This window comes from Gavia stellata, chromosome 14, assembly GCF_030936135.1.
Source record: "Gavia stellata isolate bGavSte3 chromosome 14, bGavSte3.hap2, whole genome shotgun sequence".
NCBI classification, from domain to species: domain Eukaryota; kingdom Metazoa; phylum Chordata; class Aves; order Gaviiformes; family Gaviidae; genus Gavia; species Gavia stellata.
Window position 1 is genome coordinate 22101810 of NC_082607.1, and position 19446 is coordinate 22121255.

The 19446-nt window shown below is 37.7% G+C and overlaps 1 protein-coding gene across 1 annotated transcript; it reads right to left on the minus strand.

Annotated features, from left to right (window-relative positions):
* Nucleotides 1-253: 253 nt before the first annotated feature.
* Nucleotides 254-19189, minus strand: CHIC1 (cysteine rich hydrophobic domain 1). The gene is made up of 6 exons (XM_059824507.1): nt 19026-19189; nt 11754-11808; nt 4789-4944; nt 1947-2003; nt 1623-1682; nt 254-820 (listed from the first exon to the last, which is right to left on the minus strand). Exons 1-6 carry the CDS (start codon nt 19187-19189, stop codon nt 770-772), a joined length of 543 nt encoding a protein of 180 aa, XP_059680490.1. The 3' UTR covers nt 254-769.
* Nucleotides 19190-19446: the final 257 nt, after the last annotated feature.

Below are 19446 nucleotides of genomic sequence, written 5' to 3' on the forward strand. Positions count from 1 at the left end.
TGTCATCCATTTACTAAACAAAGTGCAACTGAGCCCTACACATCTGATAGTATGTACAAACTCATTATGGCTTTACCATAAAAACAGCATGTGAATGGGTCTATACAATCAGAGGGATACTAGCAAATGTAATGAATAAAACTATGTCAGACTGTTGGCAATAGAATAAGAGCTATATTACATTCTGTAAACCTTGGCATACCACACTTTACATTATGCAAAGAGTCAATATTTACAAATCCATAGTGAGTAAAATAATTAACCCCCTAATGTAATTGATGATTTTGCAAAGTGCAGGACAAAACCAGTGCTGTTGATTGCAAGTCCTATGCAAGCAAGTTATACTAAAATTATTACTACTAGACGCTTACCTGGACATTTCTACGGAGGGTTTACAGGATTGCAATGTTTAGAATGAAATATAGTGTGACATGGCATTAGGATGCATGTTTGAGGACAGCAAATATAGAAATTAATAAGGCCGCATGCTCAGAACAAGTTTAAGCAGCACTGATGTTGGATCCCTAGTGGCAACTATTATCAGTTAATGTTAAAAATTCAGAGTGCAACATAGAAGCCTCATTTAACATAAAAAAAAAAATGTGCAAATTGTTCTCTTCTTAACAAAAGAAAGTAACATAGCAAGGAAGATATTCTACTGAAGAACATTTTTAAGTCACAGCAAAGTAGACCATCTTCTTTCCAAAATCATCTACAAGGCACTAAGGGTAGAAAATGACAGGTAACATGAAAGATCAAATGCTGTTCCTCAGTCAGGTCGAAATATGGGATATTTTGGTAAGAACTCTATTAATATTACCTGTTGAAGAAGGGAAAGAGACAAGAACAGAACACAGTAACCAAAAAGTTCAAACCTTCAGCACAATTTCTACACAACATTAGCCAGTACATAAGACTAAACATATCTGAGATATTCTGTAAGGACGGAATGTTTCCCAGAGTAACAAAGCAGAGATTTCAGTCATTTTGAAATACAGGGCTTCTGGATGCTCGACTTTTTTGGGCTATCTCTTTTCTTCAAGCCTACACAGTCTTCACAGCCACATGAAAGTGGATGAGGGAGTAGTAGAACCACAGAAATATTTTGAATTCTGCTTTCCTAAAGGGACTGTCTGTCTTGCTTAAACCTTTATGAAATTCAGAGCTAGCAAAAAAAGAAAAAAAAAGATCCAGACAAAAACCACACTACTATAAAAATGCAGTATTTCTGCACAAAGAATCTGAATCAATGTAATTACAAATACTAATGGAAAAGGTGGGTAAGCGTTAAAGAACTATAGACTGGTATGGGAATCACACCAATGCACAAAGTCCCAGTGGGTCTCCCTCACTACAAATTACAGACCAGAGCAAGCGTACCTGCAGTGCAAACGTAAAATTGTTATGAAGAGAAAACATGTTTAGCGGAGACAATTTCTAAGTCTCAATATATGCCATGGCTGCTCTTGTTAAAAGTGGCCTTCACGGGTGTATGTCAAACGTGACTGCACGTTTTTCTGAGAGATTTTTTTCGGATAGGTGACAGTCTAGTAAGTGAAGGGTTTTCTCTATAAAATCCCAGATATGTTGGATACTAAATAAGTAACAGAAGTAATACTTACATATTCCATCATATTGCTAGTTTCGCATTTCCTTTTACTCAGCTTCCAGTGCAAACCAAGCTAAGAAAATAATTATCAAAGGATTAATGGATACCACAGCATTGTTTTGATGAGTAACGTAACAAACATTAGCCATATCAAATTATTAGGGTCTGGAACACTTCAGACATGGTTATTAGGGTCTGGAACGCTTCAGACACAGGTTTAAGATCAGTATAAAGTACAGAATTATGACAAGACTGTAAAATTCCTATATTCCAATTATGCAAGAAAAACCTTACTATTCTTAAAGCTGAAAAAACCAAGCACTCTAACTTTTCTTACCTTATGATATAGTCTGTTATTTTCCCATTCTAGTAACTTCTGAATTGATCTTCTAGTCTAAAAAGTAAGTCAAAACTGTATTATAAATGGTTCAGTAGCCAGCCTCATCCAGAAGAATCTTACTATTGCATTTCTAGCTTAAGATTAATGTAAAATTAAGTTAGTGTTACAAAAGTAGAATCAAGCAAAAGAAAAATTGTAAATGGAAGTCCTACCACTTCAACTCCCTACTCCTCAGCATCAGATCTTCTTCAGAAAAAAAAAAAAACATCCACGGGTTTTTTGTTAACTTAGGAGGACTGCAACTTTCGCAGAATTCATTTACTTAGTAAGAGATCCTTTTGAATTTAGTATTTTTGCCTACCATAGCCAAGCCAACAAAACAGAATGTCCCACATTCTCTTGGCCAAATACTGCACTCACCACAGCTGGTCTACTGACAACATGCAAGTTACATACATCTAGTTTCCAGATTTTGCTAATGTAATTGTCCTCTGAATCCTGAAAAAAAACTCAACACCACAGAACTCCAGCTCACAACAACGAGTGCCTGTATTTTCAACCCTTGGATACCGAAGTGCATATGACCTTCATGTTCTGCTCTTTCCACAATTGCGGGAGAGAAGATTTTTTGAGTTTCAGTGATTTTTAAGGTCACAAAAAGACCACTGTGATGATCTACTCTCGTTCCTGCATGGTATGCCACAGAATTCCATCCACCAATTTCATTGCTAAGGCTAACAATGCCAGGTGAGCTACACCATCTCATTAAAAAAAGATACAAAGCTATCCAATCCTGAGTCAAAGACTTAATGGTGGAGAATCCACCACTTCTTTTTAAGTTTTTCCAGTGACAAAGCTATCCTTGGAATTAAAAAGCACATGTTGTTTCCTATTTCAACTTAGTTTTGTATTCCAGCCTTTGGATCTCATAATGCCTTTTGTTGCTAGATGAGTGAAAAGGGGACTGGCGTGGCTGGAGTTAATTTTCTTCACAGCAGCTTGTGTAGTGCTGTGTTTTAGATCTATGACTAAAATAGTGTTGATACCACACCAATATTTTAGCTATTGCTGAACAGCATTGACCAAGGGGATATTCCGTGCCACGTAATGTCATGCTCAGCAATAAAACTGAGGGCTGTTCTTTCCAAAGTAGCCCATTGCCCAGAGACAGGCTGCACATCGGTCTGCTGGTGGGAGGTGGCGAGTGATTTGCCTTTGCATCACTTGGGTTTTCTTCCCTTTTTCTCCTTTACTTATTAAACTGTCTTCATCTCAATACATGAGCTTTTCTGACTTTTGCTCTTCTATTCTTTCCCCCATCCTGCTTGGGGAGGGCACGGTGAGTAAGCAAGTGGCTGGTGGGTGCTTAGTTGCTGGCTGGGTTCAACCCACCACAAGAGAAAATTAAGAACGATCTTATACTTGTGATTGTTAGAGTGATCAAATCACTCTAGTATTTACACACACACACATATACCCACAGAAGTAACATGATCTTCCCTACTCCTACTTGGTACATATTATTTGTACCCTTGAAAATTACAAGGGTACAACATCACATAGGCATTTCTTTAGATTTTCACTAGCACAAGAGTAGTAAATAGGGTTTTAAAACTGCAAATATTCCATCTGTATATCTCAAGCATATTCCTTGCAGTAAGAATGTTTATAAAGGTAGCGAAAATGAGCTAAAACAAGTCCTGTAACTTTTTAGTGATCTAGGCTTCAGAGATTAGCAGTTCAACAAGTTAACGTATTATGCCTTTAGTGCATTTCATTTTTTTAAAAAAACCAAAAACTCAATGCCAGTCAGTGCAACTGTCATTTTCTTGAGCAAGTTGGAAAGTTTGGAAAAACACTTCTGTTTTATTTTCTCTGAAAAGCAATGCCCATTCCTTGGTTTTGCTTTCAGTTTGTTTTATTAAAGATCATAAACTCTCAAAAGCCAGACGCATTACTTTTTAACAGATTTTTATTTAAGATCTTTTCCTATAATTAAATTGACACGTGTGAGAGGTTTTTTCCTAGTTTGCCTATGTGCTATTTACATTTGTGAATAATAAGATTTTATGGCTACAAGTCTTACAAACTATGTAGCTGCAAAGACTAGAATTACACTACGTCTATTTATTATTTCCTAAACATTTAATGCTGTGATAAATCAATTCTAAACATAAACCATAGAGGTAATTAGGATCATGTTTACTTGATATTGCTAAAGCGCTTTTCAGAACTATTACTTTGGACCTGATTACAAGAATTGCCAACTTTCTACTGAAAATAAATACATAAACAAAGGGAACACTCTGAACTTCCCGAACAGAAAACAAATTTGTGTTTGCTCTTAATAGAAACAGCACAGTAAAAGAATAAACCACAACTCAGAAATGTTATGGTAACTATCACATACAAAAAAGTGATTTTTAATTTTCAAAAAACCACTTATTCTGGTGTGTGCGTGAAAAGGAAAAGTAATTCTCACTCCAGTTCAGGCAGTTTTGAAGGTCAATGTCCAGTTTTGCACTCATTCAATTTAATTCAATTCTTAGACCTTTCGAAGTCCTGGAAATTTAGGTTATAATATACTCCATCCTGTTCTTCAAACTGAGATGGGATTAGCTATTCCTAAGGCTATCAATTCAATTGGTAATTTGGTATCATTTACCTAATTAACAAACATATTTTTTCTATTTTCTAAGGAATGGAAAACTGAATAACCTTTTGAATGCACGTAAGACAAAAAAAGGGTTTTGAAATGGGGATGATACTATTAAACATTATTTAATATTATCAGTAATTGCAAAATAAATAGAGTAAGAAGGATGAAACATGTACTTACTCTTTTGTTAAGACAGACTACAGGCCACAGGCTACAGCCCAGTGTGCAGCAGCAGCACAGACAGCCACAAAGCAGCCATTTTACATTGACAGGGAGATTCTTTCTTAAACAGGCATTCACGCGACTGATGCTGGTCTTGAATTCTTCTGGGGCAACCTGCAATAGAAGTGCTGAACGTCAGTGGAAAGCCATTACAGCTGTATTTTCTCAATAATTGCCTCTACAGGTTAAAATGTAAATGAACCATAATACCATTACACAATATGACCCTAGCTTCTAAAGCACTAGTCACCCAGTGAGCATGAAAAGTCACTTTCCTGTAACAAATTATTTATGGTGCATGCTTTGGAGAAACGTGCATTAAAAAGCTTAACATCGCTTAGATGAACAGCCTCATCCTTATTTATTGCACCATTAATAAATCAATTGTCCTGATAGCATAGTGGCCCCAAACAAAACTAGAAGTGGGACACAGCTGTGCAACATATGCACTGGCTATGCAGACCAAAAAAAAAAAAAAAATGGGAGAATGACAGATATCTGGTTTCCAAGGGAGTACGGGGCAGCTTTGTAGTAAAAACACTTCTGTGTCACACAGAAAAAAGGATAATATTGTCCAAATTAATTTCATACCAATGCAAGCCTACACTGTGCCTGGGTGAAGGTGGACCTCTGCCCACAAACAAATTCCTGAAGTTGTCCCTATCAACATGAGGCCACAACTTCACTTGTGGCTGCTTCCTAAAATAGGGAAGCCCAGAAAGACACATACTGGATTACACTCAAGGCAAAGAAATGCATCTTTTACAGGATTATGAATAAAGCCTATCTGTTGAAAACCTACTTATTTAAGTCAAGGAATATTCAGCAAAGCTTACTCAAAATAGTATTTTCTATATATTGCCACTGCAGAGCCACAGTGGAAAACCACATTTGCTATCAGAAATAAGCTCCTTTCTCTGATAGCAGCATGTTTCTTACAAAAGAGTGAGAGCACTTACCTATTTACATACCCCAAATCCCTCATCTCTCTACAGAATCTAAATAACTTATATCTGACAAGTCAAATATGGATTTGCGGTACTGACTGCAAGATGGCACTCTTAACTGCAGCACAATCCAGCATTCCAACGCACAAAGCAGAATAATCAGGTCCAACTTCAATAGACTTGACCAGTAAGGCACACAACTCCGGAAAAAAAAAAAAAATAAAATCTTTCCTAACTACTTGCCCTGTTGAAGAAAAAAATTGCCCCAGAATGAGTCTGTATACAAAGCTGTGTAACTACTACATAATCCTTCCAACCAAGCAAGCTCAACTCCGTTCATCTGATTCTGCAAACAAGGGCAACAACAACAACAAAAGCATTAATTTAATGACAAAGACTCCTTTCACCAAAGGAGCAAAACTATGGGACAGGAAATGGAGAGGACCTGATTCTGCTACCTCCGCCTATTCACAAGAGCTAAATTCATTAAAACATTGCAGGAAAGGGAGTAAATAAATACAACATCTGTTTCCTGGCCATTCAGATCGCAATGCAGTATCGAGTCAGAGGTCATCTGGGTTTGTACACAAGCCAGGCCTACAGTTAGTAATATAAGAACATAATTTAACATTGTGATTATTTTATAGCTGGAATTAATAAGTATACAGAAAGTATTTCTTTTGAAATTATACAGATTCCCCACCCCTCAATATAAAATAGACTTTCTTATAATTCTTTTTGCATATATAAATGGAGCAAGTAAAACAATTTTCTTTAGACTGGCTGGAACATCAACATTTAAATATATTTTACAACAGACATTTTAGTTGGGGAAAAAAGAGGAAGAAAGAAAATGGCAAGAAAACCCCAGAAATGCCATGTATTGGGATGTTTTCAATGAACAGAACAAAAATCACATTGTAGTGTAGAAAACTAGCCTGTACTTGCATGTATCTGAAACAGAAGGTTTTACAGATCTCTTTGGCAACGCTGGCTCTTGTATTTAGGATACCACAAATATCAGATGCATGTGAGTAAGACTATTTCATCTTCAATGTGGGAGCAAGCTTTGTAGTAAAGTACAATCGGGTTGGTTGTATGCAATATGAGTAACATTGTACAGCTTCTGCAGTCAGACATGCTTCAAAGTAAATTGAGATTACGTACATTAACAAATTAGCATTCTCAAGTTTACATGTTCTTAACATTTAGACGTACACAAATGGCACTTTCTTTCATAAGTCTTTTGAAATTCGTAGGTGTATCATTCTGTTTGTTTATGTGAAAGATAAAAATAAGTAGGTTTTTTTCTTGACCCCCATCAGTACTTTTGCAATGAATCCCACTAAGAAAAGAGAACGCTTCCTTTTCTGTTAGACCCAAAGTTTACTGGACCTTGACAACACCACACCCTGACCCCAAAACACAGCTGTACAAATAGACCAAAGACAATGGGATTGCACAGTCTAGAATTTAGTTTAACATGAAGAAACCTTATCATCAGTGATAACATCAAACATGAAAAGAAGTCAAACAGATTCTTAGACCACAGCTGTCAGAAAAGTCGGGACCTAATAAGACAGCACTGGGATGGTGAGATTCCCTATTTCTGTGCTACTTTTAAGGGAGTCACTGTCCACATCAGGTTAACAGTTTGATGGTACTTTGTAAGAACAACATTGAAGTACTCTCTTTCCTGCAGAGCATAGCACATGGCTAAGCTAGAAACCAACGTTGGATGCCACCAAGAAACAGAGAAAATGTCTATTTCTGAAATTTTGGTATGATGTTTACCTTAATATAGTATTACAAAAGCACCTCTACTACCTGCTAATGCACCAAATACTTTCATGTAAAGGCGAATCTCTTTGCTGCAACATAAGATGAAATTACTTAAGATGGTTTTGGCTAACCCAAACTATTGGATATTTCTCCCTTTAGGAAATGTAATCACAATTAATATTTCTTTCAGTCAATGACACATCTTCATTTGAAACTAAAGGAATCAGTGACCAAGATAAGCCTCATTCTGTGATAAACAGAAGCAAAATACAGTTTTGTTGCTCTCAACTTACAGCTCAGTAACAGTTAAGCATTGTTACACAGTGACAAGGAACGAAATATCTGTAAATAAAATAACTGTTCTAATTTAATAATAAAATGGTAGCCAAATGAAACAGTCACCAAAGAATTTTGTTGATTTTCTGGAATAACTTTAAATCTCGCCTTTCTTGCAGGTACGGATATTGAAAGGTTAATATGAAATTACTAACATATCTCAAACAAACAGAGAATTAACAGCGCCTCCTGCACAAAGGAAGCTCCCTAAGAAAGCGAAGCTTTGAGTAATTTTGGGAAGTCTCTTCGAGAGTTTCTGTCTGGGTCTTGAAAAGAATGAGATAAGTACATTGCTCCTGGCTGTGCAGTACACCTTGTAAAGAGACATCAGTTCCTTTTAGGTATTTAAGGGAGGGGAAAAAAAAAAAAACATAAAAGGAAAGGAGGGGGTGTCATAATATTTTACAACAGGATGCAAGAGAATCTACAAACACAGGAAGAGAGCAAGTAAAGCCCAGCAGGCCTGATCTTTCTCCTTCAATCAGCATGATCACAAACCCTATCAATCACATGTTGCAATGGGATCACAATACCAAGACCACATTTTATGGCTTACATTTCCCTGCATTGCACAGTAATCTCTGTATAGGACCCTTACTGTTTTAAGATCAGGGCAGGAAACGCCACTTTCTTCCTTAAGGTTCACTGCCTCCATCATTTTCTTGTCACCTGGAGCAGTGTGTGCTGTTGTGCCATATATCACAAAGAATATTTTGTTACAAGCTTTTAAATGACATTTTAAAAGAATTAATAATCCTGTAAAACTGTAGCACACAGAATTCAAATTTAGCGAGAATTTAAATTTAGGCCAAAGTCCAATCACATTATTAAAAGTGAAATATTGCCTCTTTATTAAGTGTAGTCAAATCTTTTCTTCAAATATTCCATTGAAAAGAATGCACTGTTGAAAAGCCTTGCTCAGTATTTATAAATCAGCTGAAGCTTGCGTCTCATCCTGCAAGATAAATATTAAGTCAATCTAGCTGAAGTACATAGGCCCCACATCTGACCTACCTGATATTTTCCTTTCCTTTATTGCCTTATTGTCTGTTTTATCCTCAAATATACACATTCACCTCTCCCAAAAAAAAGCAACAAACATGTCTCAATTAAATATTTAAGATGGAATTACTTCCATCTTAGCTCTAGGCTAATTTACAATAACTATCCAGACTCTGTAAAAACGGGGAGACAAGGAGGTAGGGGAGGTGGGTGAAGAAGGAGAGGTAATTCAGATTATTAAAAAAGAAAATTAGTGGAAGGTTTACTATCATCATTATGTAGATTGGCAAACTGAGGGTCAGGAAGCTTAAGTAAATCCCTAAGACTACACAGCAGCATAAATCCAAGAAGTTAGCACTTAAGAGTTTTATCTATTTAGGATTTTTATCGTGCATTGGATAGATTTTCATCCCGTGTTTAAAAACCTAGATCTTCATCTGTATTTATTAAAAAGAAAAACAATACCATAGAGAAATCGATCAACCCCACCTAATGGCTTCTTCATCTTTCACACTCCATTAGCAGATGGGATATATTATTAATATCAATTCACAGTGGACAACAAAGCCATTAAACTTAATGTTACATAGACATTCTGAATAAAGAATGGCATTGCCTTATACTAGCTGTGTACTAATGCAAGTTCATAGTAACATTTTAATCACAAATTGTTAATATAAACAGTCACTATGCTATTTATAAATTGTGATTTCATAAAAAATAAAAATTTGTATTTTAAGAACAGTAAAAGATCTTGCAGTGGTGTATCAATTGACTACAATGCTTATTATTGTGAATTATTTATCAGGGTATTTGAAGAAAACCTCCTTACTGGAAAAAACTGAGTTTTCATTTTCAATAGGGGTAAAGGTGATTGACTGCCACAACCAGTGGAAGAAGCAGATTATTTATTTCTTGCAATTCACAAAAGTGTTAAAAACCAAAAAGCCCACAACGGTGTTTTTTAAATGTCTTTCATGGCAGTGTGTGGCAGGCAGTAAGAAAAATGTGTTTTCTACCTCATTTGATTGGTGTTTTCCCCTCACAAAAGGGTACTAATTTATTTTCAAGGTCTTCTTACTCCGAAAGCCCCTCAAATCCACATATGAGAAAAAGATTAACAGGATATCAAGATTCTCAACAGAAGAAGCATACCTATATACAGCAAATCCCTGCTCATGTGATTTATGCTGTCACTGATTAGCTCTATAGAACAAGAAGGGTAAATGTCAAGTAGAACTTCCTCTTTCCTCTTGTTGCTAAATTAAGTCCAAGCAGTCAACTGAACTTTCAATTAAACTGTTGTTCACTGTCTATTTAACAAGAGGATGACATTTAAGTGGAAAGTGTGACAGGCATTGATGCTTGTATTAAAAAGTGTAGGTTTGGGGTTTTGGGTTTGCTTTGTGTTGGGTTTTTTTTTTAAATACACACAAACATATTTTAGAGCTACAGAAAGAAATGAAATTATATAATCAAATTAAGTTTTAACATTTTCTGCTAGATATTTTCTATAGGCTTATTTATAACAAACTACAACTTGACTAAAAGAACATAAAAATCATTATTTCCAAAAAGTATTCTGTGGCTTTTCAGTGATCAGAAAAAGCTTTGCAGAAAAGAATAAACCTTAGACATGCAAGGTAGTGAAATGCAAATGGTGTTATCACCAGCCCTCACATTAGACACTGTGGAATCAGCAAGACTCTTCCTTTTGAGCTCAGTGAGATTCTGAAGCAAGGCCAGAGTTCCAAGGCTGTCTTTTAACAACCAAAAACTCCGAAGAGCAACCTGCTTTTCAATTGTACTGCTGTCAAAAAAGCTGGAAAAATTCAACAGAAGTACTTTATTCATTATACTCCTGGGTGAAAATGAAGAAAAACCCCAGATGGATTTGGCAGAACCAGGAGACACCATCCAGCTGCATTTTAGTATACTGTTAATATGACTCAACAGCTACTGCAAGAGGCTGCAGAGGTAGTGTAGCTGTATGGTATGACATTAGAGAAAGTAGTAAGAGCCAAATAAACTTTCTCCTCAAAAATTCTGGAAAAGATAGACAAGGGGGATATAAAATGAAGCAAAAGAAAAGCACTAGAGAGTGAAACAGCAGAAAGAAAAAAATCCAAGAGAAAAATAATTCAAAATTTAGAAGCCTACAAAAAAAATCCAATTCTGAAAATAATTTAAAACCATAACCAAGAATTTTGTTACAATATTTCATTAATTAATAGCCACAAATTAGTATTTATTAAACTTGCATTTAGTAAGATGACAGGACTCCAGAGAAAGCAAGAGATTTGTCACCACTAATTTTCAGAACTAAACAATTCTATTTCTGAAAATGTACTAAAAACCTACTGAATTTGTAGATTTAACACTATAATGTTTTGTTCCCTAAAGCTTCAGATAAAACAGATTCTCTTCCAGAGATCTGTCTAAATAGAAACTCAAGGCTTGACAGGCATATTAAAAAGAAAGGTCTAGTATTTGAAATAATCTAATTCACACAGGAGGTAGCACAAATTCCAGCTATCTCTAAAGCAAGGTTAAGCGAGTCTTGCTTTCATGTCGATTGCCCACGTGAAAACAGCATGATACCATGTTGAGCTTTTCTGTATTTAGAATGTCAATAATGATAGCAATCACTGCAAATAATTTTTTCTTGTTTCAAAGCACACTGTAGGGACTGGTCATCAACCAGCTAGTTCGTACAGGACAGAATTAATTCAACAGTCTTCAGTGCAGTGCTGGCCTGCACTGCACCGTGGATTAACAAGCACGCATTTGTAACACAGAAACCACTGGATGCACTGGATCTTTCCATTTAAAAGAACAGTTTAATCTCACACTTACCTTCCCTGTCAGAACAGAAGGAAATTCTGTATCAAACTTGTTGCTCAAGCCAAACCTTGAAAACAAAAGAGACAAACAAAATATATTCCACCTAACTTATTTTGTTTCCCTTAATAAAAAAATGTAATAGATTTTGTACTTAAAAAAAACCAAAACACCCTATTAATTTCTTTTGCCCTTACATTTACATTATTTCATGAGCTTTCAATCTAAGTTTATATAAGGTCTTGTATATCATTCATAATGTCATTTATAAGACAGAGAAATATAGCTTGTTGCCTTATTTCAATACCTTCAACTCGCTAAAAGCGCAAACATTCTTTTACGATTGGAAGGCAGTAAATTTCAAGCTTTGCTTTAACGGAAAAACCTCAACTATTAAATTCCAGTTTTACTGGGTTCAGTAATCCTTTTACTGCTATTTGTCTTATTCATGCAATTTATTCACATGCAACAGGTAAAGCTAGTTATAAGGAACTCATTCATCATCTTAGACATTTAAAACCACATAGTTATAAAAAAATTGCTTTGGGCCAAGTTAAACTATCTCATGCAAGACATGTAAAAGCCTACACAAAGAACAGTTTTAAAACATCTATGAACTTCAAGAAAATTAAGTCTTAGGTACCACTGTGACTATTCTTCATTGAGCAAGAGGTTAAGTCTTCATTACAGTGAGTGAAACCTACAGGGAGCTCAACTTTGCTTGTAAACCTGTGTTACCACTAGCTCCAAAACTACTGAACCACCTGAAATTTCCAAAAAGCTAGTGTTGTAGATCAGCAGGATACTGACAGTGCAAGCTGACTTGACTTTTTTATTTTATTTAAAGCGTGTAAGTAGGCAAGAAGTTAACTAAGCTCTGGTGCTAAACCTGCTAGCTTCTGCAGAACAAGAACTCTGATCTTCCATCCCTTCTACCTTAATTGAAATCTTTAACCTTGGTAATTCAGTAATTTAACAAAATACAATAGCAGCTGGCCTCTCAGCTACAACCTTTATGTTTGAACAGAGCTGAATGTTAAGTTTGTAAAGTTAAATACACTGGACATCAAGTTCACTGTCAGCCCTGCTCAACTATCTCCTGAGTATTTTTGTTCAAAAAAAGAAAAAACCCAAAAGGATCACAGCCAAAAAGAGGAGCACAAATACATTTGGTATTGTAATATTTATCATAGAAACAAACGTTCTAGAGAGAGAGTATTTGCTTTGAGTCAAACAGATACCTGAAGTACTCCTTGCTGGTCACTCGCACAAATACTAGTATTGATGAAACATCATCAGTCCCCCATCATTATATAATACATACATACTCATGTGCACAGCGTAATAATTCAGATATCCAAACCTGGCAATGTAACTTGTTTGGAAGTATACAAAAATGTAAAATAAACCTTAAAGAAGAGAGAAGCATAATAAAAGAACTTGTGCTGTCTTTAGAAATCCAGTAAGCTAATTAAAATGCTTATCAACAATACTGGTGAAGTCCAATCAAGTTCTTCAGCAGCTAATTTAAGTCAGAACCTTGACTCTTATAAAGAGCAGCATATTGGAGCACTAGTTGTGTAAAACATTAAAAAAAACCCCAAAGAGTAGGTCTTAATTGAAGTGTTCCTCAACCTTTGTCTCTTAACCTATTCTAAGCAGTACAACCAATTGCCACCTATTTGTGTTTGTTTCATTCAACATATTTTCACTGCAAAGTTTCTAGGGGTGAATGTGAGTGAACCGAACATCAGCACAGCATGGGCTGCTGCATATTCAAGAGAACTGGAAAACCACGATGTTAAATTAGTGCTACAAAAACAAACAATAAAACCAGTAAGATTTTAGGCAAGAACAAAGGTTATCAATATAAGCACGCTTCCATTCACTGTAATGTAATCTGGCAAGTCAGCCTCCACATTTTGTAGCTTTTCTTTTTAAGCTGAAATCTTCCAAGTTTTGTTATATTATATATTTATTTTTAAGGAAGCTTGAAGAGCAATGAGGTAGTCTTTTCAGTCTTTAAAAAAATCCAGAAAAGACTAATGATATGAAACATATACACAAGCTTGTTTTGAGGAATACAGACTTCCCTGCATAGCAGCAATGAAACTACCTGGAATGATCACAAAGTTGTAGCAATTAGACAAGATAATAAAATAACTACTGAAAGTTCAGGTAATACTGCAGAATTATTTACTCTACCCATATAACAGACTAATTCCACTAAATCATGCCAAAGGTCCACCTAGGCCAGAACACTGACTCTTACAGTGGCCAGTAGCAGATGCCTAGGATCAGCAAAAGGGAAAAAAAAAAAATGCAAACGGGAACTAGTATTCCCCAGAATACTCTTCTGCCCCTCAACAATTCATAGTTCAAAAACTTCCTAAGCCATAGGTAGTGTCTTACCTCATTAGTCACACAGACTCATTAAAATTCCCATTGTACCGCCAATTTCCATTAAGAGTAACATAAATTAGTGTTTTCTAATTTAGATCTATTAAGAACACAAGACCACAATATATTTTATTATGTTAAATGTGAAGGCTGATAATGTCATGAAACATATTTAAAACCCAAAACTTTTATCAGTTGCCAAGACATTCCATTCAGTTTTAACGTATCCAAGAAAGCTCAGTTACAGAAATGCATCTCTTGCACTGAGACCTGCAAAATGGCTAAAAGAATATAAAAGGTTTTGACTATACTGAAAACAGGACTATGCTACTTTATAATACTACGTTTAGTCAGCATCACTGATGGCCGTTAGCACAGTTTTACTACAGCGTCTCTAGAAGTTTTAGACTATCCTTGTGACGATTTACCACATAGTTCAGAAACATTAAACTCCTATTAGATGGGGGGGGGGGGGGGGGGGTGGGGTGGTGTTGGAATTCAAGAACCTAATAAAAAAATAAATTTTTTCTTTTAGAAACATTAAAGCAGAATGTTGTATAGTTCTACAGCTTTGCAAGCTACTTTGTAAAAGTACTGAAGTGTTATTAGAACATTTAATGTAAAAAAGTTAAGACCTAAAATCTTAAGAGATAAGTAACTTCATTAGACCTTCTGCAACAGACTAACGATCTAGCATGATTTGGCCTATGAAGTCTTCTAAAATTCAGTATATTTAAAAATCGGTAAGTAATATAAATTCCAGTACGTGTCCTTTACATCATTTAAAACATCAGTTGGCGGCAACTTATTTCTGGGCTAGGTCTCCGTCTCCTCAGCGAAAGCTGCCCAAAGTCTAACATTTAGAAACTCAGATAAGTCACCCACCCACGTACTTTGGTCGCAATTTTCTCGCTGGATGACAAATATCTCTAAAAGCAAGGCACTGTTTCCTATAGGCAACAACAATGGAATAGAACTAGGATGACCTCACTTTCTAGTTCTTCTGTCTCTCTTTCCCTGTTTTAACGTATGGCATCAGGCAAGTCCCAACATTTCATTTTCCACCATTTGTAAAGTGGACAGAATGCAGCTTCTCATAGGGAGCTCTAATAAGATATATTCATAAATCCCGCATAAATTAAAGACTGAAAGGAACACCCTGAATCACCAGTTGCAAACCCCAGCTGCAACAGGTATCACATTATAAAATTATTTCCATTAGTTTGCAAAGCATAAGGAAGTACGGTCTCTGGTCCCCACAACTGAAACAGGAAGATTTTGGAAAACACTGTCTCATATTTAGACTAGACACATTTATAGGTGCTTTACCTTTTTTTCTTTTTACTTAAATAGCCCTTCATTCTTGTTTATCCTACTACTGTATTTATAGATAGTAATCAGTCTTACTAGACTACACAAGCTAAACCCGTTTAGTCAACTCTCGTAGAATAGGCTCTCCAACCTCCTTTCAGCATGGCTCCTTTCCCCACACCTAATCCAGGTTAAGTTTAGCCTATCTTGAACAGATGAACTCAGATCCTACATACTGTTCTTCAGGAGGAATCGTCTTAGCTTTGTCCAGCATTAGAGAATAAAAACATTCATCAAGAGTCCTGATCTGAATGAAATCTCCTTGAACACTTAACATTTCCCTTCATAGTCTAGGATGTTTTCCTATGAAGCCAACAGAACTACTGAAGAGCATCCTTACCCATGGATGATGTTTTGGAAAACTAAGTTTTTTATAATTAGTGGAAGGCTGAGGTCATTTGCTATTTTAAATAGGTGGACTCTGCCATTTTAAGAATGCGGAAGATGGAGTATTATCAAGACAATAACCAAATGTCATCTTATCACAACTGAGAGCACCTGGCTATTCCCTGCCTTCTGTAATTTATGACTATATGCTTTTCATTAGCACCCAGATAGTGGATCCCTGGGGCACTCCTAAATAAAACGTAATGGTATAACAAAAGTTAACTTGTATCCAAAACTAGGAGGTTTGCAGACTTGAGCAGGAATCACAAGCTGAATACTAAAGGCAAAAACAGGTTTAATGGCTATTTTATTACCTCATTACTATCCATCCACATGGACGTAATGATATGGAAAAATTACATCAGATAAATAAAAACTTATAACCAAGTTAGAGTTTGTTTACTGCTTTGTTTTTTTAAAGTTATTGCTGTTGCTTTGGTAGGCATATGACTCAGTCTTCACTGAAAATGTTTATGTTGAGATATTTGGAAACACCAACCCAAGTCACGCTGACTATGCAAGAAACAGCGAACAATGGGTTTGTAACTCATTAAAATGGAATTTCAGAAGGAAAGAAAAGGCATTTACTTGGTCCTAGTAATTTCTCTGTGCTAAAATTCAAAAGCTTTCCGAAAACAATAAATATGACTGGTAGTTAATTTTTTCAAAGTAAGAATCTTCTAGAGTGAAAGAGCATTGAACAACATGAGCATCAATTTTGCTAACCTCTCTCACATATATTCTCTCTCTCTCTCTCTGTGAGTAAAGTGAAACAAATACATTTTACGTGACCACTCTTAGCATGCACAGGGGTGAAAGGGTTAGCAAAATAGTCAGTGGAAAAAGCAAGATCCTGCTAAAAACCCTCAGAAGATTCTTGGAATTTATATTTAGTACTGTTGGATACTGCAGTAGAACTCTGTTAGGGTCAGCAGCTCACTGACAAGGTCATAAGAATAAAAACTCTCGTGCAAGAAACGAATAAGTAGTTCGAATCTACTAACTTGGGAGTTTTATAAGAGGACTGTACATGAAAAGCTGGACCAGAAGATGACCCTGGAATTAGAGAATTATCCCTTTTCTATATACCAAAACTATCCAAGAAGACCAGTGTCAAATCAGGTACAGAAGGCATCTGAAACAAAAATCCAAGGAAAACAGCTTTTTAAAAATAACTGGTTTTTTTTTTCTTTTTTTTTTTTTTTTTTTTTAAATAGAGTGTCTGACTTGTCAGGACAGAAACTTTTATCAGCAATGTTCCAGACAGGTTCAGAAAACAAGTTTTACTCGATGATGTATCTCACTTCAGTAACTAGAGCAGGCTGCTTCTGAAGCCAACTGATTTCAAAAGCAGCAGCATCTGTGTGATCAAAAAGTGACAGAATTTCAGAGCTGATACATACTAACCAGAAACTCTTTAGGAAGCAAAATATTTCCCATTTAGTAAGGACGTTAGGATTACATACTATAGTGTCCAGGGTTTATTTGTATTTTATTGATAACATCCACTAACTGTTTTTATTAATATAAGGAGATTTAAAAATACATCATGAACTGATAAAAGCTGCCTTCTACCATTCAGGTAGGTATACTTGTTACAGGAAGAAAGCTGGGAGGAGTGGAAGAAAAGGAAAATAAGGCGGATGGGAATTCAGTTCAGGTAGTTAGAAGGGCATGTACGCTAGCTCATGATTTCCACATCACTTACAAGTATTGCTTTCTTTTGATGTAGACATCGCTAGTTGACAGAGTTCTTGAAGATGCTCCTGCCCATCCCCAAAAGATGCTGGAGCCAAGAAGGAACTTTAAGGAACATCACTCATACACAAAAAGCATCACAGCAGACAAAGCAAGTAAGTGTGTAACATTTTTTCCAGTTTAGCGCTTAAAACCAGGTAACTAATAAAGGGGTTATGTGGTATTCTGATCATTTTGCTTGTGTTACATCCCTCCTTTAGTCAGGCCGCATGCTATTCGGGGTCGGGACAGAAAGAAATTCCATCAACACAAGCAAGTACACTGCGATGCAGCAGAGCAACTATTCACTGGCACTAGCTCAATGCAAACCTGATTTAGACTTACATGACAGACCCAGAATCAAATCCAACATTAGTTTTCTTAGGATGAGAGAGCCTTTTTGCTGCAGATAGCTAGATCACACTGCACCTATTTACAGAGAGAAGCGTCCATTCTTTTATGCAATCCAAAGACAGACCCAAAGCAACACAAGCTTGAGATGGATCTCTGCAATACAAAAATTTCAATACCTCCCTCCCTGCCATGAAAATAAATGTAACGACCAACAACTTGTTACGGATGTACTTTGCTATATTAATTCCTTCACTTGCTGGAGTAAGAATATTAAGAAAATCCCTACGGGTAAACATTACATATAAGGTCACACAATTTGCTCATCTTCTGTTCCAACTATTTAAATGAGTAGCAAACATTCTGGCTCATGTTGCATTCTAATGATAAAAACACTTAACATAAACCAAACTCACAACAAGTTTGGAGAAGATAAACTACAAAGCAGCCATGTGCCTCCTCTGCAGTGCAGTGTGGGGGCCCCACGGCTCAGCTGAGACAGAAGGGTCACGGTGAAATCGTTTGAACAGATTGCTCATCCTCGCATCGTGTGGCGTTTACATTTTATCTAACAGACTGTTTGGAAAAAGAAGTACACCCAGGACTGTCAGGGCTGATTAGCTGCTGCTTCTGCACCGAACAGCCAACTGAACTTCAGCTGTTCGTGACTTTGGGTTGCCTCGAGCTACTGGAAAATACCAAGTTTCCCCTTTTAACACGTTAAAAGCAAAACTCCCCTCACAAAACAGCTGACGGAGGGGAGGGGGGGCGGGGGGGGTGTTGAGGGAGCAGGGCTGCAGCTCGCGGTACCGCGGGCAGCTCGCGTCCGCGGGGGAGGGGGGCTCGGGGCACAATGGGATGGGCACAGTCCTCCTCGTGTCCTTACCCCCTCCCGGCACCGCCAGCGGGCAACTGTGCCCACGGGAGCACGGTGCCGCCGGCAGCACGGTGCTCCCGCCCGGCCGCCGCCTCCACCGCCCCCGCCCCGCCACACCGGCCTGTCACGCTGCCTCGTGCCCGCCGCCAGCCCCCACTCCTTACACGGTGATGTGCCCGGCGCCCCGTACCGCTACGGGATCCGGCGCATCGCGGGGCCGGGGCAGCTCCTGGCTCCGCACCACAGGCTCGGACTCCTCCTCCTCCTCCTCCTCCTCCAGCTCATAGATAGTGTCGAAGTCCGCCATATTGGGGAGTAGTACGCTCATCTCAAGCCCTCCCCCAGCGCGGCCTCGCCGCGCGCCTGCGCACTGCGCGCCGGGGGCGGAGCCCCGTGCGCCGCCACCGGCGGCGGGAGGCCGGCGCGCAAGCGCAGTGGAGTCCGAGGCGGCGTGTGCACGCGCGCGTGTGTCTGTGGGAGCGTTGAGGGGAGCGCGCCCCCGCCGGGGGGGGAGGGGGGCACGTCCTCAGCCTCCCCACGCGGGGCGGAGGGGGAGCGCCGGGCTGCCCGCCCGCCCGCCCGCCC

Coding starts and splice junctions, on each gene's coding strand:
- CHIC1 (XM_059824507.1), bottom strand. CDS start 19,189: ATGAGCGTACTACTCCCCAATATGGCGGACTTCGACACTATCTATGAG. Junction 11,809..19,025: donor GGCGCCGGGCACATCACCGT/GTAAGGAGTGGG, acceptor TTTGTTTTCAAG/GTTTGGCTTGAGCAACAAGT. Junction 1,683..1,946: donor ATAACAGACTATATCATAAG/GTAAGAAAAGTT, acceptor TTATTTTCTTAG/CTTGGTTTGCACTGGAAGCT.